At 37.8% G+C, this 25,555-nt stretch overlaps 1 protein-coding gene across 1 annotated transcript in view; it reads right to left on the reverse strand.

Moving 5' to 3' along the window:
• Positions 1-31: 31 nt before the first annotated feature.
• atp8b4 (ATPase phospholipid transporting 8B4) overlaps positions 32-25,555 on the reverse strand; it is a 93,113-nt gene continuing 67,589 nt past the window's right edge. The window contains exons 17-22 of the mRNA XM_048615920.1: positions 24,988-25,211; positions 24,107-24,190; positions 22,263-22,508; positions 12,143-12,281; positions 11,508-11,638; positions 32-9,483 (exon numbers count right to left, since the gene is read on the reverse strand). Of these exons, the coding sequence (XP_048471877.1) occupies positions 9,205-9,483; positions 11,508-11,638; positions 12,143-12,281; positions 22,263-22,508; positions 24,107-24,190; positions 24,988-25,211 (1,103 nt within the window). The 3' untranslated portion in view covers positions 32-9,204. The remainder of the gene's footprint in view (positions 9,484-11,507; positions 11,639-12,142; positions 12,282-22,262; positions 22,509-24,106; positions 24,191-24,987; positions 25,212-25,555) is intronic.

Here is a 25,555-nt window from a genome sequence, read left to right on the forward strand (position 1 = left end):
GACATTATTAATAGAGTTCCAAAATAGCAAATAAGGAAAAGTTAAACTTTATTTCACAAATATTAGTTTCACAAAGCATTTGGCCACAAAGATGTCATCAAAAAGTGACCACTTTGAATGACTGTCTCCTGCTGGTATTAAATTGGCGATTCAGTGGGTTGAAGTGTCTGTGGTGAATACCTTCAAACTAACTAGTCACAAATCGCAGAATGTTAACAGCACAGAAAAAGGCCATTCCACCTATTGTTCTTGCAACTGCTCCTTGAAAGAGCTATCCTATTTAGTCCCATTCTTTTGCTTTTTTCCTAAAGACCTGCAATATTTTACTTTTCAAATTGATATCCAATTCCCTTTTCAAACTTATTATTGAATCTGCTCAGACGGAAAAGAAACGAAGATGGGGAAGGAGGTGCAACTATGATGAGATTTCAAATATGTTGTAGTATTGAAGATTTGTTTTATACACAAAAACACAAAACCAGAGTTAGACATGCAAAAATGTACATTTCTTTCATATTCAATTAGCTTCAAATACTCAAATTACAGCAGAAGACACAAGCGGTGATAAAAATATATAAACTGCAATGATGCTTCATATTTTTCCAATAAACAAATGTATAATGTTAGAATTATACATTACAGATGTAAACACATTTTCTGCATTTTACAAATAAAGAGCTAAAACTCTTTGGTATCCATGCATTTCTATACAATGTACACTTTATTATTGCACAGAGAGATTATTTTTAACCATTTCCTTTAATTAAGATCTAATATTTTGTAGAAGTATGGATTTTCATAATAGAAGTTAAAATTACGCTTCTTGATTAGCTATATTTCTGATTTAAAAAGTGTATTTATGATATATGCCACAAAAGGAAAGACAATCTACCTAAATATTGAAAATAAAAAAATCTTTTTATAAATTAGTATATAGACTCTCATATTTTACTGAGTAACAATCTTGATATTATTTGAACAATGAACGTTTACCTTATATGAATTATTTCTATACATGGAATATTTAAATACAATAATAGTTTGTGCTTGATGACAGATGAATGACAGTAAAATTTTGTGAAATTAATGCTAATTACTGTGCTTTCAGAAGATAGTTATAAAGAAGTGTGAGGTGCAGAACATGAAAAATTGATAGTTTTGAGCCCTTAACTTTCTGTCAGAGAAGGAAGACTTTTCTCTCTTCTAATTAAAATAAATTTGAACCGAGACAGATGAGAGCTGAAAAGATGCTGTTATTCCACTTTGAATAACTATTTACTTATCTGCATGAATGAGACATTCCTGCCTTTTTTGTAAGCCAATTTGCAATTGCAGCCAAATCTGATTTAATGCAGCCATATTATAAATGAATGGAAATTAATATCTGAGATACAGTGGGATAGAAAACATAAATATGTTTACATGAATAGATATCAGTCTTGATTCAGTGGCAATCAGAACATTGTGGCTTCAAGCTTCGTTTAAGGACATCATTTAGGTTAATAATTGATTGTAAAACTGAAGGAAGGCTGCAATTTAATATGACTGATTTTAATATGACTTATTGAATCAAGGTCTTATCTGTGCTTGCAGATAGACGTTAAAAATGCCTGACACTGTTCTGAAAAGAGGAGGGAGTTCTTTGGTGTCCTATTCAGCATTTATCCCTCAACCAATAACATCAAATCAAATTATCCAGTTTGTTTCTTATTCGTTGCTGTATGAAAAGATTGTCATATTGACATCTATTGTCAACACTGGTCAAACCCAAATCTCTTGTAGAAGAGTAATGAAAATCAAAAGCTTGTTTTTGTTTCTTGGTGAATATTCCAGCAACAGAAATTTGGCATATTCCTTCCCATTGCTACGATAGAGGCCGATAATTTTATAAGCAAACTGAAATTTCCAGTAGCTAAAAGCATGACATAATAAGTGTCCACATTTGAAAACATTTAGTGTAATAAGCCAAACAAAAGTAACATTGACGAAACACTGTTTCAGTGTGCAACTTATACCTAAACCATAGAACAGAACTTTCCCCCTTTACTTTCAACACACCTGAAAGGCCACTTCACGGTTATATTTTACAGTATTCCATAATTAGACATTCAATTCTCTTGGAACTAGTCCAAAGTGATTCTTAGCTTCTGAGGGTTTGCTTTTGTTCATTTTGTTGCCTAGTCTGATAACTTTCGATCCAAGAATTATCATTAGCAATGACAGTTCTTCATGGAGAACCTTTCTCCAGTTCAAGATATGCTATTTTTAAAAAATTTAAATAATTAAAAATTTGGTTATTTTAATCTAAGTGCAAACTCCCATCACACTTCTATGTAGTAAACAATAGACACTTACTGCCTCTATCTGCTCCTCCTCTCTCTCATATCCTGGTGTACTGATCAGTCCGTGAAATTCAGGGATACCCTTTAGGAGAATCTTATAACTCGATCTTAAAATGCCATCAAGTGCAACCTCCCTCTCTCAAAACCCATTGTCATTGCAGTTTGAATCACATGGGCCTTTGAACCCAGGTAGAATGCTAATTAGATAACCTTTAGACTCCCAAATCTATTCCCTCAGAATTAAATAAACCAGCATGAAGTATAATAATTTACAAACTGATATCCTCAATGAAACTAACCATCTATCCACTGCTACCATTCGTGTATCTTCCACTTCTTAAAAAAATTTAACTTACTTTTCTAATCAATCAATCTGTTCAGAGATGTTATTAGAGGAGCTCAGTCTTGAACCCCGGCCGCTCAATCCACTGAGGGCCTGTGAACCATTAAAGTCTCAATTGCAAGCTACAAGTTTGAACAGTATATGGATTGAACCCATGACCTTGGCATTATTAGCACCAAGCTCAAACAACTTCAACTAACCAACCAATGGGCATGCTTCTTCTATTTGCTTCAAGTATGGATATCTTGCACCTGCTTCCCAATAAAATAACTTGCCCTCCTTTTTTAATCGTTAAAAAATAGCCATCTATATTTCCTGCCAACAGAACTCAGCACAAGTCACATCACTCCTTTCATTCCTCCATTTCATCCTGAACTAAAACAGAGTCGTAAACATGACAAGCTTATTGCAATTCTAACACCATTCTGAATGCTTGCTATTATAGTTTTCTAATTGAGTAGGGTGGCACTGTTGGAAAATTGAAGCTTTTCTTTCAGCATCTGAAGTTGATGCTTCATGTTCCTGCAAAAAAATTGAGGCCATTCTCAGGCTTTGAGATCATATGTGCTAGACCAAAGGTCATGGGCAACAGTTACTGGAAAAGTAATTTCATTTGCTTCAAGGAACACAAAATGAAATGGAAGTATTGACTCCAAATGGTTGTTAAACTGGCTGAAGTAAAATGACAAAAGGCTCTATCCTGAGTTAGAATCTGATACTTTGTGACTCAAGATACCAAATACTAACATTCACAACTTAGAAAACATGAAAAGGGAAACGAAAAGAGACACCAAGACCAGGAATATCCATTTTCATTGGTAATCTCCCATGCTTGCTGGAAAGGTGGTCAGACACCTGTCTGTTTAGATCATGGCCCACCATATCTTCCTCCGGTCAGGCTGTTTGGAGGGCAGCCAATCAGAGGCTGGCAGCTCTCACACTTGGCAAAGCCACTATGAAGGCCATGGCTGCTGATGGGAGGACACCCGACATCCTCGGGAGCAAGTCTCAATCAATTGCATTTTGGGCCAGGGGCCACAAAGAGAAGCCACAGGGGTCAGAAACAAGAGCAGGAGGGGTGTTTCCCAAACTTTGTCTGTTTCAGGACAATTATGAGGGAATTCAATGCCAAGTATCAGTAAATTTTATAAAGACTTGGGATATTTGAAAGTAGCTTAGATTCCCTAAAAGACCCACAAAATTGACAAACATGAAAATAAGATAATTGGAGATATGTAATGAAATATTGGTTTAAAGGAATGACCGCAAAATTGAAGCATTTAGGCCTATTAAACATAAACTTCCTGATATGGAAAATTAACACAAAGGGAGACAATCACCAGGATCTGATGACCTGTATCCAAGGAATTTAAAGGAAGTGGCTACAGAGATAGTGGAGGAATTTGTTGAAACATTCCTGAACTCACTAGATTCTGGGTGGATTCCAGCTGGAAAAAACATTAATGTGACCCTGTTCAAGAAAGGATACCGAAAACAAGAAATTATAGACCACTTAGCTCACATCTGTTGATAAGAAAATGTTAGAATCTATTATTAAAGAAAAAAATAACAGGACGTAGCCTAATGGAATCAGAGTCAAAATGGCTTTGTGAAAGGGAAATGAAGTTTGACAAATCTGCTTGAGTTCTTCAAGGCTATAACAAGCAGAGTTGATGAAGGGGAACTGGTAGTTATAGTGAATTTAGAATTTCAAAGGCATTTAATAAGGTGGCACAGGAAAAGTTATTGCACAGGACAGGAACTCACAGTATTGAGGGTAATATATTAGCATGGATTGGGGATTGTTAACACAGAATATAGAATTAGGATTAATGAGTCTTTTTTCAGGTTGGAAAGACATAACTAAGGATCAGTCCAGGGGCCTCAATTATTTCTCATCTGAATTAATGACTTGTAGGAGGGGCAGAGTGTAAATTTGCTGATGATACAAAAATAGGTGGCAGGGCATGTGATGAGGACATGAGAATCTGCATGGGGATATAGATAGACTGAGCAAGTGGACAAAGCTTAGCAGATAGAGTTTAATGTAGGAATGTGTGAGGTAATGCACTTTGATAGGAATAAATGGCTGTTAATTATTTAACTGGAGACTCCAAAAAAAAGTGAACTGCAGAGAGATCTGCGTGTTCTTGTGCATGAAACACAATAAGTTAGCAAGCAGGTGGAGCAAGTAATTCAAATGGCAAATTAAATTTTGGCCTTTATTGCTAGTGTGTTGGAATATGGGGTAGCGTTAAAATGAAGATGTCTTGTTACAACTATACTGTGTGTTGGTGAGGTTGCACCTAGAGTACATTGTACAGTTTTAGTCCCTATATTTAAGGAAGGATGTGCTAGCATTAGAGGCAGTTCAAAACAGATTCACTACACTGATTCCTGGGATGAAAGGCTGTCAAGAATGGCTAATCAGTCTAAGGCTTTATTCATTCTGGTTTAGAAGAATGAGGGCTCATCTTATTGAAACATACAAAATTCTGAGGGGGCTTAACAGGGTAAATATCGAGAAAATGTTTCCACTAGTGGGGCGAATTTCAAGCCATGAGGACATACTTATAGAATAAGGGGCACTCATTTAAAACTGGGACGAGAAAGAATCTTTTTCTCCCATATGGTAATGAATAGCTAGAATTCTCTACTCCAGAGAGTTGGAGAGGTTAGATCACTGCAAGTCTTTGAAGAGGCAGCTAGATTTTTCAAAATATCAGGAAGCTGAGGGCTTGAGGAGCTGGCATGAATGAAGAGTTGAGGCCTAATGCAGATCAGTCATGATCTTGTTGAATGGCAGGATGGGCTTGAGGGGCCGAATGGCCCACTCCTGTTCCTATTTCCTATGTTCCCATAACAGCTCCACTCTTCAACAAGAACTCAATGTTTGGTCTCAGACACAGAGGGGTGGAGTTTTTTCTACATAATGAGTTTTAAGAGGCATTTTTCTTTCTTAGATTATTTACTTACACTGTACCTGTGAGAAGGGTGAAACAGCTCTAGCAAGAACTTTTAAAGTTTCAGGCAGAAGTCTCCAAATTTTTGGTTGACTGTTATGTGCACCCCCACCATTGAAAAAAACTCATCTATTCATCTGCCAATCATGGAATCCCTACAGCATGGAAAGAGGCCATTCGGCCCATCAAGTCTACACTGACCCTCCAAAGAGCAACCCACCCAGACCCAGCTCTCTACTTTATTCCCAGACTTCTGCATTTACCGCAGCTAACCCACCTAGCGCACATCCCCGGCAATTTAGCATGGCCAATCTACCTATCCTGCACACCTTTGGACTGTGGGAGGAAACCACAGTACGCAGAGGAAACCCACGCAGACACAGGGAGATTGTGCAAACCCCACACAAACAGTCACTTGAGACTGGAATTGACCCTGGGTCCCTAGCGCTGTGAGGCAGCAATGCTAACCACTCAGTCACCGTGTCACCCTTAATCAGGTCACGAATAGCTCACAGGTAAGCGTGGGTGGGTTTCTTGGTCTAACAGACGCCTCAACACTGGTGTCCAGGACACCAGTATCTTCTAGGTTCTAAAGGCTCCTGGTCTAAGTAACTCTCAAGATGGAGACCACAGGGAATGGGAGGTTGGAGGCAAGGGCATGGGTAGCTCTCAGCTGCCATCCTTTACCCATCCCCAGTCATGTATCCCAACAGCACTCCCCACTTGGGGCAATAGAAGAAAGCTTCCCCTGCCCTTACAAACCTGGCATGCAGGTTACTATGGTTTCCCAGAGGGGAAATTAGTCACCTTTCTTGCTTGTCAGAAAGGCAGGTAATCATGCCGGTGGTGAGATTAAATGGTGATTAATTGACTACTTATGGGCCTTAATTGGTGGCAGGTTGAGAAGATTGCGTTTGGACCTTTTCACCCAAAACTTAGTAAGTGAGCTGCCAAAAAGGGTGTGCGTTTCTCTCCAGGGCCAACTTGCCCAACTATTTCACCTTGACTATGTCTCTTGCCAGTGGAGAATTATGCTCATGGCACCTGTCAGCCAGGCATGTTTCAGAATGTGTGCCTCATTGGCAAGGCCAGCATCTATTGCCCATCCCTAATTGCCCTAGAGACGGCAATGGTGAGGCACTCTATTGAAGACAAATAAATAACTTTCTTGGCCACTGCAGACAATATCTCTTAAATACAAATAAGTAACTTGCTGTGCCCCTACAGATCATAGTTAAAAATCAACCACATTTCTGTTGGCCAGGAGTCACATATAAGCCAGATCCAATCAGGAGAGCAGATTTCCTTCCCTCAAGGCCATTTTTTGATCTTAAAAAATGACAATCTGGTAGTTTTCATGGCCACTAATACCAACACTGACATTTTTTATTCCAGTTTTATTTATTAACCGAATTTAAATTCCCTAGTGCCATGGTGGGATTTGAACTTGTCTCCAAATCATTAGTCCAGACCTCTGGATCACTAATCCAGTACATAACTATAATGATGAGCAGACTAGGGTGCACAATAGATAAAAAAAAAAGCAGGAGATACAGCTTGGACACTGACTGAGGGCAATACTCCACTTGAGATGGAATGTGGACTTCAAATGCAATGGTCAACATTCTGTGATGTCAAGAGTAAGATCAGTATTCATGTCAATCAGATTAGAAGGGAATCGACAACTGGAAGTAGATCAGAGGTGTAAGAAGGAAAAAGGAAAAAATGAGGGTGGAGGAGAAGGAATGAATGGGAAGGAAAAAAAGAGCACAATGGTGGAGGAGAGGGGATAGAGGATAATGAAGCATTTTGTAGTTCTTGGCAATGTCTTATTTGTTCAAGTGTTTGAATGTGGCTGGGATTGGGTGTCAATGGAAGGCCACATCTGAGATTGGGTTAATGAGAAATGATAATTCATCCTTAGTTAGAGAAAAGTCTGAAGCGGTTTTCAATAGGGTAGCAATTGTCTGATCTCTGGGAATGGGACTGAAAGGTCCGATTGATGCTCCTTGCGGATGGGCTCAAGGGACCATTTTGTCCTCAGTAACGCAGAGAGAAGGTTGCAAATGCTGAGTTAGAAATAATCCACTGCTGTTGAGTTGGGGGTTGGGCAATGCATCAGAGGCCAGATTTTCTGTTTATTCAAAATTGGGAGAGGTGAGGTGAAGTCTTCTTGTTTATTACCTTGTCCGCTGAAAATGCACAGCTGCATTGTACTGTGTGTCTGCCTTCACTTAATCCATAAGAGTATAGGTATAGTACTGTTGGATTCTAGAGATATGGACCAGTTTTAATACAACAAATGTAAATAATCAGTAATGCTAAAGACAAGAGAATTTTAACGACGTTTGCTGAAGTTCAATACTACTGTCGGAAATTAAATTACCAAAATGGTAATGAGCTCCTTCTATAGAAAGAAATAACTGCATTCACATAGTGCCTAATATGACATCAAGACAGATTTTCACAACTGATGAAATACTTTTGAAGTGTTGTTGATGCTATATTGGAGAAAATGAGGCAACTAAGACATGTACAGCAAAGTCCTAAAAAAATAAGGATAACCGACTCTCTGAAGAGCCAAACAGTGAAACATTGCTGGGAGATAGAGGTGGCTAATAGTCTGTATTAAAGACACATTTGAACAAGAGTGAAACCAAATGATATGTTTACTATGTCCACAAAGTCTTAAAACAGACTTTGTCTGCTTGATGTTCCCTCTTGGAAAAATAGTGCGAATACATGGATATATAAAGAGTAACTGCATGAAGAGCAAATATCTCGTAGAAAACACGTTGCAAATGTAACAATTCTGATAAGGTTAGCTGTTGTACTTCAGTGCAGAAATACAATCAGAAAGTGAAGTTAAACTGAACCATTAAAGCAGAAAGAGTTTGTAAATGCAATGTGTAGTTTTCAAAACCATACATACATACATTCAAATAAAGTTGTTTCCTCATGTGAGGAAAACTCAAAGGCACTAATTTCCTCAAATGAGGTCATAGCTACAGGACCACAGTGTAACATTCTTAGACAGAATAGAATATAGTTGGGTCCCTCTAGTGAATGAATTGAATTATATTATGTACAGTTGCTTTGCCAATCTTTCATAATCTTATTTATATAGGTCCATTTATGTTGAGCAGCATTTCATAATGCAACTGTTGCTCTCTTGCATTACAAAAATGTTTTCAAAAGCTAAAAAATATTTACAGCTTAGAATAAAAATTTGCTTTGTAACAGGGATGTCAGCTGATATACTGACAAGTGCCTCAAAATGCTCAATTTCAATTGAGCTGACATTTTTATCAAGCTTACACAAATTGCAAGTTAGAACTCTTTCTTGCTAACATTTGCCACTTGGCAACGAAGAGTCCACCAGGTTTGTCCAACATTGCATGACAAACTTGGCACACAACAGCTCTGAAACGAGAGTTCATTCCTTGGTGACTCTTCAGCCAATAGTGATTCGAGCTTTGCAGACATGCAGCACAGTACAAACTATGGCCAAGTTTGAAACAAAGTAAAGCATCCTTCCTTCCAAATGACTGCTGCTTTACTGTTTTATATTTTTGTCGCTGCCAAAGCTATTTACTGTGTCTGTTGTTTTCTTTCGTAAAGTTTCAATCCAGCTGGTGCTGCTCGGCATTGACTTCCCAGTTGACACCATCGATGGTTTACTGAAGCGCATGTTCCTTCCTGAGGTAATGAGCTCACCAAAGCCCTCTTGATGGGCAAATGCGTAGCCAGACCTTCTTGAGCTGGTACGGTTTACACGCCTCATACGATGCTGCACTGGCTTCTGTTTTCTTCTGACACGTTGCATGTATCGTACCTGAAAATAAAAAAACAAACAAACAAAAAAAAGCACTTAACTTTGGAAACTGATTTTACAGAGTTTTTTTTAAAAATGAGTTAATTTGCATTTCTGGGTAATAGTCAATAAAATTGTGTAAGGTTTCTTTTAATAAAAGACTTTTTTTTTCAAAATTTGGACAAAAGAGTTTTCAAAAAAATATGTGGTTAATGCTTTTGCTGAATTAATGGACAATTTGGACCATTACTGATGGTTGGACAATCAACAGGCTACTATTCATTTGCAAACTGGGGAAAGTTGAGATCCCCAAACAATTACTAAAGTGCAATTATACAGTTTCCCCATCAGATTCTTCCTGTATGCTCAGAGTCTCACCACCCTCAAGGCAGTTGTGTTGGGCAAGAGCCTGTAGGCCACCTCCTTCTGGGAATGTGTTTTTGTAAAACAGTTCCTGAAGAAGATGCAGTGCTTCATTCCAAGCAACTCTGTACCACAGGACTCTATGTAAGGGCTCTCTCAGGGACACGCACCAACAGAAATATCAACTGCTGCTGGAAGATCATCAACTTAATGGAAATCATTCTTTGCTCTACTTGAAATTTGCTCGTCTTTTGATGTAAGGAGCTATCAATGATTGGGTGTTGCATACCGGCAGTTTCCAGGTTTTATGTCCATGTGCTGAAGGACAGATGAAAGCTTGGGACAGCTGCCACAGAGGTTCAATGTGGAAAGGCCCTCAAGTAAACCAAGGGGCTATGTAAGAAAAAAACTCTTGAAGTTGTATGCACCAGAGAAGTTTGGAATGAAATCTATTGGTACTATAACCATAGTAAGTGTAGTGGGTTGTATGGAAAGAAACTAATCGTGTTGCACTTTATGTATTGTTAAATTTCACCTGTTATGTAAGGTACTTTTACAAATTTTATGAATACAGTATATTTTTGGGACAAATGCTTTACTTATCATTCTAGAGCCATTACTGAAACCTGAAGCATTAGACAAAAGCAGAACAGATTTAAAGCCAATAGAGGAAGCTTTTTGGAAACTTTATAAACCCTGTTTTGAAAGTGAGCTGTATTTATTTGGACCTGCACTTTAGGTAAAGATATGGTAAAGGACCAGCAGCTTCTAATCAAAAAATGAATATTTAGATAAATTTCCATTGCTGGTCCACCTTTTTAGAGAGTTTCCCCCTTTTACAGGTTGTTACTACAGAGGTATGTCCCGAGTAATATTGGCCCAATTATCCTGATGTAAATAATCTGTGGCCCATCTGCATCACTATCTGGTAGTGATCTATCTGTCTTCAGCCTTCTATAACTCCTAATAAAACAGGGAGAATCATCACCATGAAACCAGGGTATTTGTAAAGTCAGTGTTATTGCATTCTTACTTGTTGGAGCTTCCTTGGCTTCGTTGCCTTGGAAACTTTGGGTTTCCAAGCTGCTCCCTCATTAAAATAGTTGCCAAAGGATTTATATTGGTAGCACCAATGGCTCAATATTAATTAATATTGATGAATACAAAGTCATATGTACATAATTTGAAAAATGTTGCTGGCAACTGGGGCCAATGAAACAAAATGAGTGATGAGAGAGAGAAAGAGAGAAGGTCTTGATGTAATAGGGAGTATGAGGAAGACTGCACTTTAGAATTTAACAATGCAGCAATGGAGTGTACATGCAAAAGTTATGTGGGAGAGCAACAAATGTAAACAAACATCATTAAGCCATGCAAAATATTGGAAGTCTGGGAAGAGTAAACGCAGAAGGTTATTCTAAATCAAATCAAAGTAGGAGGAGGGTATTAGTTTGAATTGATGAGAAATACTTCCAACAGGTATGAGGAATTTCTTCATTCAAAGTGTTAAATGTTCAGAACAAATTAATCAAGAAAGCGAACATAGTAAAGCTATTCTTTGATTTGTAAGTCTCAAAGTTGGGAAAATCTCACTTTGATGGTGTTACAACGTACATGCTAGGGTCTGCATTTTACAACACAGACGAAAAACAATCAAAGGTAAAAAAAAACTGAATATGTACCTTGTCACTCAAGGTTGGTTTCAAATCTATCATCAGGAACCTGATTGCGACTACTGGCACGATGCATAGTACCGTGGTCACAATTATGACCAGCCACACTGTAAGATGGGCCAGGGAATTCCGAGCATTTCCTGAAGGCACAAATGTTTACAATTTTAGGTACCTGAAGTGTTGTAGCTGAACTTGATTCAATATTTGTAATTAAGTTGCAAACACGTTCCTTATGAATTGATTGAATGTAGCGCATCAATGCACAAATATATCCATGAAGATTTAGCCATTGTTTTCATATTTCTTATTTTCTATCTTTGAACATGAGTACTAAAGTAGTTTTAACAAAGAGATCCGTGCCTAAATTTAAGTTGCAAATGTCAATTTTGAACTAATTTAATTGGTTCCAAACTAAACTGACCAGTAACAGAACAAAAATCGAATCTTTCTCACTGGAGAATCCAAATGTCAAAAACTGTGTATAACTGGATAGTGACTTAGGCAGCTAGTTGTATAATCCATTAAGCTTCAGAGTTTAATATGTTCAGGTGATGACAAGATACACTAGTCAGAAAATCATCAGATTAACAGCTATCTTCATTGCTCTAGCAAATCTGCATTAAGTTAATGTTCTAGAGACTTACCTACGAAAGGAAACTGGCCTGGGAATATTGTGAACAATCCATCACTGTGCATGGCAAATAAGATGGAGAAATAGACAGCCACGCTCCCCCATATGAAGAAATGATTCACTGCAGTCCAGTAGCTAGTGTCAAGCCCAATCTGTCAACAGAATTATAAAAATTAAACTCAGGATAGAGCATCACTGGCAATATTGGCATTTATTTCCACACTCTAGTTGACTTGGGAAGCTGGCGCTGGCTAGTGTTTAGAACTGCTACAGTCTGTATGTGAAGAGGCTCAAAATGCTATTTAGTGGTTTGATACAACTGAATGGATTGTTAGGTCAACTTGTTGTTGAAAAGTTATGCATATTGGTGTTGGACTGGAGTCATTTACATGCTGGGCTGGATAAACACAACAGATTTCTTCAAGGAACAAAGTTTGTGAACGAGTTAGGTTTTTATAGCAATCCAAAAGCTTTGCATTAATTTCTACACTTATCACTATTTTTCTTAACATTACAGATTTTTTAAACACTGAATTTAAAAGTCTCAAAATGCCACTGGGGTATGTGAACTTAAATCCCCGAAATGATTAGTGCAGCATCTGAATTGATAGGTGAGTTGCAAAAACTCCTTATTATTATTTATACGTAATCAATTTTTATGCTATAATTCTATACAGCCTTACACCCCAAGAGAAATCAATTTAAGAAATGCTTGAAAATCAACATTTAAATTAAATGCAAAATTTCTTTACTAGTACTAATCCTGAACAAGTACTTTACCTGTTAAATGATGGAGTTATTTGATATCAATTATCAGATTGGTGCTTATTTTATGTACTAATCATTTTTTAAGTATCTACTTCATGTAGCACATCAGAAAAGAAAAAGGATGAATATCTAAAACATTTAACAAATCTATAAAAAATCAGATTTGACATTCAATGGTGCGGAATGCAGCTAATATACATGTCTATTAGAAAATAACTGCAGATTGTATTCATATTATAAATGGGGTAACAGCTAATTTGACACAGATTTTACAAAATGATATTGCATATTCACAACTGAAGTATCAAAGGTAGACATTCCCGTAGCCGAATGAAGTTCTTTTTAGGAAATCCATCATAAATGAAAAAGTTCTAAACAGATTCACTGGCACAATGCCTTGTCCATTTGTTTGTGAGTGCATCACTACATCTGAAATCCATTAAAAGGATTAACATCTTGTCATCCAGGGAATCTGGAGGACTGTTAAGCCAATATACAGCTCTTGTACAGATTTACACATCACTTACTTGTGTTACCAACAGCATGACAGAAATCCTTTTTGCAATAATTTCTCATCAAATTACATCCTTTGATAAATTTAAAAGCACAAATACGTACTGTTTCTTGTAGTCATCCTACTTTTCATATCCTGGCACCAGTGGTCAGCAATAGACATATTGCACAATGTCCCAATATGTAGCCATGCACAACTACAGTGCCAGATTTTTGAACCATAGCCACCGTTGGAAGATAGGAGAGCGGAGAAAAGGAACAAATAACTAAAATACAATTTGTATTATTTTTCTGAACTTCAACTGAACTACACCTGCTCGTAAAACAAGGATTCATTGATATAATAAAAACAGAAATTGCAGGAGAAACTCAGCATGTCTTGCAGCATTTGTGGAAAGAAAGCAGAGTTAATGTTTTGAGTCCAGCAAACCCTCAAGATGCTTCAGAAACTGCCAGACCTGAATTTCTCCAGCAATTTCTGTTTTCATTCCAGATTTCCAGTATCTCCAGTTCTCTGTTTTATATTCATTGATATAATGTCCCATCTACAGTTCTGATTGAAGATTCTGACATTTGAATAGAAGGCGTGGAAGTAAAATGAATTTTTTTTGTATTGTTTTATGATAATTACACTAAATCAAAATGTTCTGTGACAAGTGACATGTAAAATACATGAAAAGGTTCTACATAAATGCATATTCCCGACGTCAAAGGGAAAAAAAACTGTGTTTGAAAGCCCCAAATAAAGTGTTTTTTTAAGAAGAGTCACTGTTCTTACACAGAACATGTGACAGCCAATTTGTAAACAAACAATATGGTTTAAAGACAATATGGTTTAACAATACTCCAAAAACATTTTTCTGTCACACTTTATTGAACAGGCAATTATGTTAGTGACAATAGTCTAATGATTAGTAACTCATCAGGGAATGATTAACTGTGTGTTATTTTGTTTAAAGTTGTGAAACACATTATAAGTTATAAAGCAGACATTACAACAGATTTTGGAGTGTACAGTTTGCAAACCCAAAGCCAACTAACTGCAAGGCAACGCTACAACATTGTACACACAGGGCACATGAAGTCCTTAACAATGAATTCTCTTAAAGTGAGGTACTTATATAGCACTGCTCAGCTCTGATCATAATATAATTAGGGTTAATCTTACTATTTTGTAATCTTGTCTAATGTTGCCATCTCATTTTAAAGGGGCTAGCTTTATGTAGAACCTTTTCATGTATTTTACATGTCACTTGTCACAGAACATTTTGATTTAGTGTAATTATCATAAAACAATACAAAAAAAATTCATTTTACTTCCACGCCTTCTATTCAAATGTCAGAATCTTCAATCAGACTGTAGATGGGACATTATATCAATGAATATAAAACAGAGAACTGGAGATACTGGAAATCTGGAATGAAAACAGAAATTGCTGGAGAAATTCAGGTCTGGCAGAAAATGTGACAAAATTTGACTGGGTAATACTCTAAGAAGAAAATCAAGTGATGAGGATGACTGGGTTAGATTTAAAACTGTTTTCAAATAGAATGAAGCCAACTATTTACTCATGGATAAAAGAAGGGCTCATAGAATATTAAAACTGTGAAAGTTAACAAGAAATGTAGATGCAAATCTGATTGCAACAGAAGGCATTCTGATCACTTAAAGCAATTAATTCATGAGAAAAGAACACAGTATTGCATGAAATTAAAAAGAAGCCACAAGATTAGCAAAGAGATCCCCAGGAAAGAAGTCAGCAGTATGGCAATTTTTTAAACTGTGTTAGAAGTTAAAAGATCAGTAAGGACTATGAAAGGGATTAACAATACTGTAAGATAGCTTCAAACTGATTCTCAGGTTATAGCAGAGTTGCTGAATAATAATTTAAAGTCAGTCTTCACTCTTATAGATGTTAGCTATGTTTCAGGCCTATGGTGCACATTATTTAAGGGTACTAATAGTCAGTAGGTAGTCATGTAACTGCAAACAAAAAATCCCCAAAGAACTGCAGATGCTGTAAATCAGAAATAAAAACAGAAATTGCTGGGAAACTCAGAAGGTCTGGCAGCATCTGTAGAGAGAACGTACAGTAAATGTTTCAGGTCCAGTGACACTTCTTCAGAACTGGTTGTAGCTAGGAAACGCTTGGTAATTTTGCAGAAGATGGTTTGGGGGGAGGGGTTTGGAGTGAACAATAGGTGGAGAAGCAGCCCAAATCAGAGGAGTGGGTAAAGGTCAGACTGGGAGGATCAATTGCTACTGATTCCCAATTCCCCATCAACAGCTATTGATTCCCTGGGCAGATAAAGAGCAAAATCCCAGTGAACTTTGTCTCCACATTTCATCAATTAAAATGAACAAAATCAAACACCACAACAGCAATTTTAAGCCAACCTGTTTGGAACAGCTGGATTAATGACGAACCCTCTTTTTACATTCCTTCAGTTTTACGCTCTGCAGAAATTCCTGCTGGATAGGTTAGGTTGAAATCAGGGCTCATCTCCATGAAACTCTCATCAAAGAGTTTAAAATATATATACGTACATAAAAATATAAATCTCAGGAATGACAAATGGTAACTTCTCCAGGCAATAGATAGAAAGTAAATCAAATTGGTAAAGTATATGCACTGGTCTAACATAAACATGCAATAGAAAACCACCTGAAGACAGGATCAGCATCTCATCAATTTTTCACTTTGAATACATCACATAAGTGTGATTTGAATAATGGGATCAGGTGTTGGAATACATTTCTATCCATGTGTACAGTGATACCTCGAGTGACCCATCTTGGGGCAAGGAGGGGTGAGCGATGATTCTACATAATTTAAGTTAAAACAATCATCACAGCCAGTAGTTTACCTAAGTATGATGCATCAGTGTCAAAGTTTACAATGAACTTTAACGTAAGTTGAAAGTAAAAAAGAACAGGTTACTAATTCTAAAAATAAAGATGGCACATGATCTGCCAAACTTCATAGGAGCCACTAGATGTTGCTGTAATATCAACTGACTTGGATTTCTCTCAATTGCTACACTGCTCAAAACCTCAGACAGCCAAAATGACACATCTTCATGCAAGAGTAATGTCCATTGTATCTGCTTCAAAACATATCTCTACATTAATAAGTCTTAGCAATGCATTACCCATTTCATAGCTATTTAACTGTAAAAAGGGGGTAACATTAGGCCAAATCTGACTGACTTAGAAAATGCATGCAAGTTGAAAGCTTTCCTCCATAAGGCATATCCTCTGGATACACACAATTTGCAGCCAAAGTTGTACTAACTGTCTTGCTAGAAGTTAATCTTCTCGTGGAGCAGTTCAGGATGAAAATAAAATAAACTCATCTAGAGTATGGAGACATCCATTTCTTCAACATAATTGCATTTCTGAAAAATGGAATATGATTGAATGTCAGACCTCAGCTTACCCTCTGGAGTGAAAAATGCTGTTTTGTTGCAAATGACTTCTTAAAAACACAGATTTACGCTCTCTGCAAAATCTACTGATCCTACTCCATATAATTTCCTGAAAAGAAGTGACTAATTACAGGTATGATCTCTAACAAAAGCTCTATTAGACTGAGCAACCCCATCCCATGGTCAATCAATGAGTGATAGAGACATACAGCACAGGAACAAACGCTTCATTCCAACTCATCTACGCCAAACAGACACCCAGATCTAACCTAATCCCAGTTGCCAGCATTTGGCTCATATCCCTCTAAACCCTTCCCATTCATATATCTGTCCATTTGCCTTTTCAATGTTGTAATTTTACCTGCCTCCACACTTCGTCTGGCAGCTTGTTCCATACATGCACCATCCTCTGCTTGAAAAAGTTATCTCTCAGGTCCTTTATAAATCTTTCCCCTCTCACCTTAAACCTATGTCCTCTAGTTTTGGACTCCCCCACCCTGGCAAAAAGACTTGGCTATTCACCCTATCCATGCCCCTCATGATTTTATAAACCTTTATAAGGTCACCCCTCAGCTTCTGACACTCCAGGGAAAAAAGCCCCAGCCTATTCAGGCTCTCCCTGTAATTCAAACCCTCCAGTCCTGGCAACGTCCTTGTAAATCTTTTCTTTCAAGTTTAATAACATCCTTCCTATAGCAGGGTGACCAGAATTGCATGCAGTATTCCAAAAGTGGCCTAACCAATATCCTGTATAGCCACAACTTGACATCCCAACTCCTATTCTCATATGTTCTGAACAATGAAGGCAAGAGTACCAAATGCCTTCTTCGCCACCCTGTGTACCAGTGATTCCACTTTCCAGGAACAATCCACCTGAACCACTAGGTCTCTTTTTTTCAGCAACACTCCTCAAGGTCCCACCATTAACTGTATAAGTCCTGCCCTGGTTTGCCTTATCAAAGTGCAACACCTCACATTTATCTAAACTAAACTCCAGCACAGAGCCTTGTGGCACACCGCTGGTCACAAGTTTCCAGTCTGATTAACAACCCTCCACTATCACACTCTGTCTCCTACCTTCAAGCCAATCTTGTGTCCAATTGGCTAGTTCCCCCTGGACCCCATGTGGTCTGACATCACTAACCAGACCACCATGCCAAACCTGGTTGAATGCTTTGCTGAAGTATATATGGACAACGTCTACTGCTCTGCCTTCAATCTTATTTGTCATCTCTTCAAAAAACTCAATCAAGTTGTGAGACATGATTCCCATTCACAAAGCCATGATAACTCTCCCTAATCAGTCCTTGCCTTTCCAAATGCATGTAATTCTTATCGCTCAGAATCCCCTCCAACAACTTACCCACCACTGACGTCAGGTTCACCAATCTATAGTTCCTTAGCTTTTACTTACAGCCTTTCTTAAATAATGCCACCACATTAGCCAACCTCCAGTCTTCTGTCACCTCCCCGTAGCTATCAATGATACAAATATCTCATCCAGGGGCCTGGCAATCTCTTCCCTCACTTCCTATAAAGTTCTGGGAAACATCAGGTCTGGGGACTTATCTACTTTTGTGCATTTTAAGACCTCCAGCATATCCTCTTCTATAATATGGACACTTTTCAAATCATCACTATTTATTTCCCAAGTTCCCTAGCTTTCATGTCTTTCTCGACAGTAAATACTGATGCAAAATCAGCTCCAGGATTTCTGTTCATGCTTAGTTCCTGCACCTTTCAGTCGTGTTGTTTTCAGAGATGTTTCAACTTAAAATAAATATCAATGTGGTGCATTCCAATACTCAACCAAATTTCTAACCTTCTTGGCCAATATTAAAAATATGACCCCTCAGTTAAATGCCAATTTCAAGTTCTATCTCCTTGCTGCGATTGTTAAGAACAGATCATTTACCATTCCTTAACCACCTTGTTAATTTTAGGAGCTATCTATATTGTCCTTACATCTTTTAAAATACTAAGTTATATTCCAGTTGATTTTGATGATCTAAACACATTTAATCCTTCAATTTCTTTCACAATGTTGAAACCTGTGTTTTAGATATATCTCTGGGACTTGGGAGTATCTGACTTTAATGTCAAAATGGTTACAGTACAGACAGTGAAACATTTCAAGCAAGTATCTCAAGGTTGGCTCTATCTTCTGGAGCATTCAGACCTTCTTTCAGTTTTATTTGGAAGGATCGCTATTTTGAAACTCACGAGATGGATGTAACTTCAGTGCAATTTTCTGTTTGGATTTCTCAGATCGCTGCCACTCTGGGATCCTTCCTCATTTGATTTTATTCCTTAAATGGTATGTGGCTGGGCCAACATTTAATGCTCATCCTTTATTTCCCAGAGAGCAGATAAGAGTTGACACATTACAGTGGGTCTGGAGTCATACTTAGATGACACTCAATAAGGATGGCAGATTTTCTTCCCTAAAGGACATTAGTGAACCAGATGGGTTTTTATGACAATCAGCAGTGGTTCCACGGTTGCCATTTCTGTTCTTGGTCCAGATTTTTTATTGAATTCAAATGTCACTATCTGCCATGGTGGGATTTGAATCCAGTCCTTAGGACATTAGCCAGACATTACATATCCAATGATCTTAATACTATCCACTAACTCCTGTCCCTGCATTCGGGGAAACCTCCAATAATGGTAGCTTGCACTGTTGTCCACAAAGTTTTAGGAACGAGGAGGCTACCCATGAACAGGTGGAGAGGAGAAATGAGAAATGACAGCTGAAGAAGCCTCAAATGCTCAGAGCTGAAAACCCAGCTGCTCTGCTACTATAGATACGGGAAGTTTATCATTTGTAACTGTCCCTGGTTTCAAAGTGCCGCTTGTGCCTACTGAAACATAAAAGTTACTGTCAATAAGTGTCAACTTATTGGGAGTCTCTGTTTGCACACGTATTAATGCACTTACTTCTTCACTTCTCTGTTTTTAATTTTTTTTTTACAATCTATTTTTCAATTATCACTGCTAATACCATAATTTCCTTCTGCCAGGATGTTTAAGAAACAATATACAAAGCAGCATAACTTTAATGACAAACTTAATTTGGTCCGTATATTATATTTCCCAAAAAGGCTTAACTTCTCTTCAAATCTTAATGGATACATTGTATGCTGTTCCACCCAATTTCTGTTGACACTCAAATATGCACTCAGTAAATGGATGACATAATTTCCTTGCAGCTGGAGCTGTTCCACCTGTAACATACTGGTGCCATCACCTCTGACTGGACTAGTTTTTAGGGAGCCAGCATAGATAGATTTGATGGCCCGAGTGGGGTCCTTCTGTGCCATAATGACACTAAAATTTTATTGAAGTTAATAATAATTTGATTTAGATTTTATGGCTCTCCTGCATATTAGACATTTTGAGTGGCAATTAAATGTTTAGGCTCTGCGTGCATTTATCCACAATTTTTTGAAATCCTTCTTCCATTATTATAAGATCAGTTACCTCGAGGCAATAGTAACTTGAAAATCGAAAGACTGGACACCATCTGAGATTTTGATTCAGGCATGCATTTATTAAGAACTAATTGGCTCATGAATTTATTCCTCTTGAAGGAGATGCCTATGGGGCCATCACTGTTGAAAGAAAACTATTTTTATAAATCGTAACAGTGACATGACTATTCATTTTCTAGGACACAACTTTCTAAATGGTAGTAATGGGGAATATCTTTCTGAATGTAGGCCTTCATTGCTTAGGCTTCGTGATTTCCTCATACACCAAGCAGCGCTGAAAAGCTGAGCCTTTGGCACCGAAGAATGACAATACTAGAAATATTCATGAACTCTTCATGAGTCCCTGCTGTTCAAAAACTGTATGTGACACTGACTCCAAGTTTCAAACCTTTCATTATCTGAGCTGCATGTTTCTCTGTCTTGGGGAAGGCAGGGGCATAGTTATTGTAGTGAGATCAGCCAGGTGGACCTCATAGAATCTGAGTTCCCTGATTAGGGCTGTTAACCTGGTCCAACTAGGGAGCACAGGCTGACAGAAATAAACATGAGTTTCAGGGGTTCTGTTCATTCTGAGAGCTGGATATCTGTGAGCATGGATAGAGAATTGGCTGACTTAGCAAAAGACAAAAGCATTGGTATAATGGGGATATTTTGGGGTGGAACGGTGGCTCAGTGGTTAGCACTGCTGCCTCTCAGTGCCAGGGACCCAGGTTCAATTCCACCCTCGGGTAACTGTCTGTTTGGAGTTTGCACGTTCTCCCCATGTCTGTGTGGGTTTCCTCTGGGTTCTCCGGTATCCTCCCATACTCCAAAGATGTGCAGATTAGGTGGATTGGCCATGCTAAATTGCCCGTAGTGGTCAGGGATCTGTAGATTAGATGTGTTAGCCATGGGAAATGCAGGGTTACAGGGAAAGGGTAGGGGGATGGAGATGGGTCTGGGTGGGATGTTCTTCGGAGGGTCAGTGTGGACTTGTTAGGCTGAAGGGCCTGTTTCCACAATGTAGGGATTCTGTGAATATCTGTGACTCTTCACGTGCAAATAAATGGTGACCTGGTGACAGGATACCAGCCAACGTCAAGTTATTTCAGCAGAATGACTAATCCAGAAGCTCAGACTGATATTCTGAGGACATGGATTCCCATCCCACCCTGGCAGATGGTGAAATTTCAATTTAATAAATGTCTGAAAGAGGAAGCAGGTCTAATAGCAACCATGGTTGATTGTTGTAAAACCCATCTAGTTCACCAATGTCTTTCAGAGAAGGAAACCTGCCATCCATACCTGGTCTGGTCTGGTCTACATGTGACTCCAGAGTCACAGTAATATGGTTGACTCTGTGCTGCCGTCTGGGTAATTAGGGATGAGCAATAAATACTGGCTGAGCCAACTTTGGATGAATAAATTAAACTCCACCCTTTTGAGAACAAAAAGTGCTGCAAATCACAGTGGGTCAGGCAGCGTCCGTGGAGAGAGAGAGCAAGCTAATGTTTTGACTCTTCATCTGCAGTAATTTGCTCCATCCTTTTCAGCGTCTCCAGTCTGTCCATCCAACAGTAGTCATCAAGTTTTCAGTCACCTCAATCCTCTTCTCTGGAATTCCCTCCACAATCTCCCCTTGACACTCCCCCATATCCCTTTCTCTGAAAGATATTGCTGAAGATTCAGCTGTCTAGCCAAATCTTTGACGTCTCCTCCAAAATGCCCTCACACCTCAGCGTGTTTTTTCTCCCCTACGACCCTGTGGCTTTTTCCACTCTTATGAAATACTTTAAATACATATGTCATTGTGTTAATTTTATATTAAAACAAAACAGCAAACATGATTCCTGTGCATTTGTGATTTTTCCATTCAAATAAAAAAACACACAGTATTGGTGTCAAGCTGAAAAAGCATCTTGCATTGATATTTTTAAAGTCAGAACTTACTTGCACACTAACCACAATCACCAGCGATGTTGCCACTGTAACAGCAAATGACTGATAATCAGAAAGGTGTGACCCATCATCTCGTGTAGTGTCACAAAATGCACCATATGGAATAAAGAAAAGGACAATGGAGGTGTAGACTCCTTGGACTATACAGATGAAGAACTCCCGCTTATTGAACAATAGGTTAAGTTGTCCTGGTTCATAGAGTCTTGTGTATTCCAAACTTTTCTGTTCATTGACATCCTGTGGAAAAAAAACAAGTGAAATTAGTCACAACAGTGAGTCACACACAATGATAATGATGTATTACAATGATGAAACATATTTTGAACTGGATAGCATATTACTATTTTACTCTGCAAATAGGTCTGAAACACTTTCTCTCTGCCCTGATCCATCGTTAGGTAAATAATTTATCGGTATGCTATCGAGACAGACACAAACTAACCAGCATCTCAGTGTGAATTCTGATTTGCATTGAATGAGGTCATCTCAGTTGGGCTCCCGATCTTAGTTGGTAGTCAATGGCTCAGTATAGAAAGTGCACATTTGTAGATGTTGGGCAAAGAAAGGATCAAACTTAGCTGTGAGATAGTAAGAACTGCCAATGCTGGAGTCTGAGATAACACAGTGTGGAGCTGGAGGAACACAGCAGGCCAGGCAGCACCAGAGGAGCAGGAAAGCTGACGAAGCGTCAGCTTTCTGAAGAAGGGACCCGACTCCTCTGAAGCTGCCTGGCCTGCTGTGTTCCTCCAGCTCCACACTGTTATCTCAAGCTTAGCTGTGTTGCCTCCTATGGTCAAAGTTAGGAACTAATACTTGGAGAAGCCAGAGGACCCAAACCTCAGTTCAAGCCAATACCTCCCGAAGTGTGGAGAAGAGAATCATTTGGAGGTCCTTTAATTTTAAAAAACACATGCTAAAAACATACATGCTGTAACATGATCCTCTACATTGCAGGAAACACATGAGGAGCTCTCAATCCTGACTAAATTCTTTACGCAACACTGATCAGATGAATACAAGCAATCCCACAAATGAATGAAACAATAGCTCATCACTGATCAACTTTAAGGTAGAGTTCACACTGAGGTGCTGGTTAGTTTGTGTCCGTCTCAGTAGCGTACCGATAAATTATTTATCTAACGTAAATGCTTGACAGTATTTTTCTCCTACTTTGATTGTAATTTTAACTAAATAACCATCAGTTTCGTGGGAAAGATCCAAGTACATTAAATATCAATGTTTACAAGGAACACAAAGGAAAACTAGAAAGGAACATAGCAAGTTTTAGCCTGACTGCTCTTCAGGCCAATTGTTCCATGCCTGATCTAACCAATGATGAAGCAACATCATAAACTTGTTTAATATTTCCCTACATTAACTGTACAGAGATAATTTCACCCTGATCTTGATGCAAGAATGTTAAATTAAATTAATTTTTGGAAGTCTCTACCTCATTTTTAATTGTGCTGAATCCACAAACCCCTCTGAAATCAGCAGTAAATGATCAAGGTCAATTAACTGTTCTGTGGAAATTAGCACATTAGAAATAACTCATGCTCATCTAACGTTTAGAATGGAGCAGAGGGCATTTGGTACAGGTTTGGGCCAACTTGAGCTGTATTGGTAGATGTAGAATGAATCCTTCATTCAACTGAACAATAAATATGCAGATAATCACAATACAGATGGAATATTTATAAAGCTGTACTCAATTTCCTGATATTCTGGACCAGAAGAGTTTATTAGAATTTATATACACAGAGATTCCTATTATCTACAAAAATTCCATGCACTTAAACTCACTTATTCTCAACAGAATTCAAAGACTACTTTACCTGATCAAATATACCCATGGCCAGAACAGGAAGTGAAGTGTAAACTATGTTGTACAAGGTAATAAACCACTGATCATAAACAGTCTGCAAAAACAAAGGACTGTGAAATTTCATTGAAACCACCAATTTATCAGATCAAGTTCAAAATTTTCAAAATAAATGTAATTATTTTATAGTATAAAGTAGTTATTAAACTACAACAATATAGAGGATTTTGAAAAGTTGATACTTATTAGAAAGCTTGTTACATTTCTTGATACAAAACACTCCAATTTGATAATGCAATAAGTAGGCAAAGATCAACAAATATTCAGACTTACTAAATCTCAATGGGGTCTTCATTCTCGAAGAGATTTTACAAATGCTATATTTCTACAGTCTCATGTTCATGTAAATCTCAAAAATTGCAAAATATTTTCACAAGTGATTCAAATTATTTCCACGATAATTTTCATCAGCCGATAAATGTAATTTGAAGATTTTACAGCACTTAATTTCTATTTGAATGCACCAGGACTTAAAGCAAATTCCATGTGGTTTTGGCATTAGAATAATGTTTAAACTATTAACAACATTAACAGATTTTCATTTAGATGCAAATGCACCACTTAACATTACTTGCTGTATTGCAAATGCAAATGAAAACACGATGACTCATTATAAAATTCATAAGAAATCCATGTGGATTGTGAAATTAAAGTTCTCATTTTAAACTTCATACAACTTGGAATGCATCTAAAATAAACCACATCACCTTAATATGCCAAAAATCCTGAACACTGCCTCAGCAATTGATTCTGTCTCTGCATCTGAATTGATATAGATACAGTGACCCTAATCTGTTTAGAACAAGTTATCAATACTTCAGAGAAGCTACTGACCTGGGCAGAGAATCCACAGAAGAAACCAAACCAGAAGTGTACAAGAGTGAATGCAAAATTCTTGTAGAAAAAATAATAGAGGAACTTGCACATTCTCAAATAGGACCATCTCCCATGGACTAACAAAAGTCGCTGAAGGTATCTGAATTGTCCAAATGAATAGTCACTAGCTAGAACAGCCTGCATGCCTTCCTGACCACTGATCCCAACTCCTATGTGTGCACCTGTGTGTAAAGAATTAAAGAATTAACTAGTACATTTAAATTAAATAATGTTCCAAGACTAAGCTTCATTGAGAAAAATCTCTCATACAGCATTGGCAAGATAACTTTTTAAATGTGTTTTTCAATCGTTATTACCTTCTTAGATTACATTTTAATATAGTTTCAACATCCGGAAAATGTACTGAGTAAATACACTGTTACACTTAGGTCTAGGCACAATTTTACCCTCGTTTTAAACAAAATATTTTGATCAGAGCTATTTTTCTTCCTCAGGTGAATTATTAGACAGCTTTCCACAAAGACCAGGTCATCCTCATTGTTCATTTTTAACTGTGACACACATG

Source organism: Rhincodon typus, chromosome 33 (assembly GCF_021869965.1).
Source record: "Rhincodon typus isolate 14 chromosome 33, sRhiTyp1.1, whole genome shotgun sequence".
NCBI lineage: Eukaryota > Metazoa > Chordata > Chondrichthyes > Orectolobiformes > Rhincodontidae > Rhincodon > Rhincodon typus.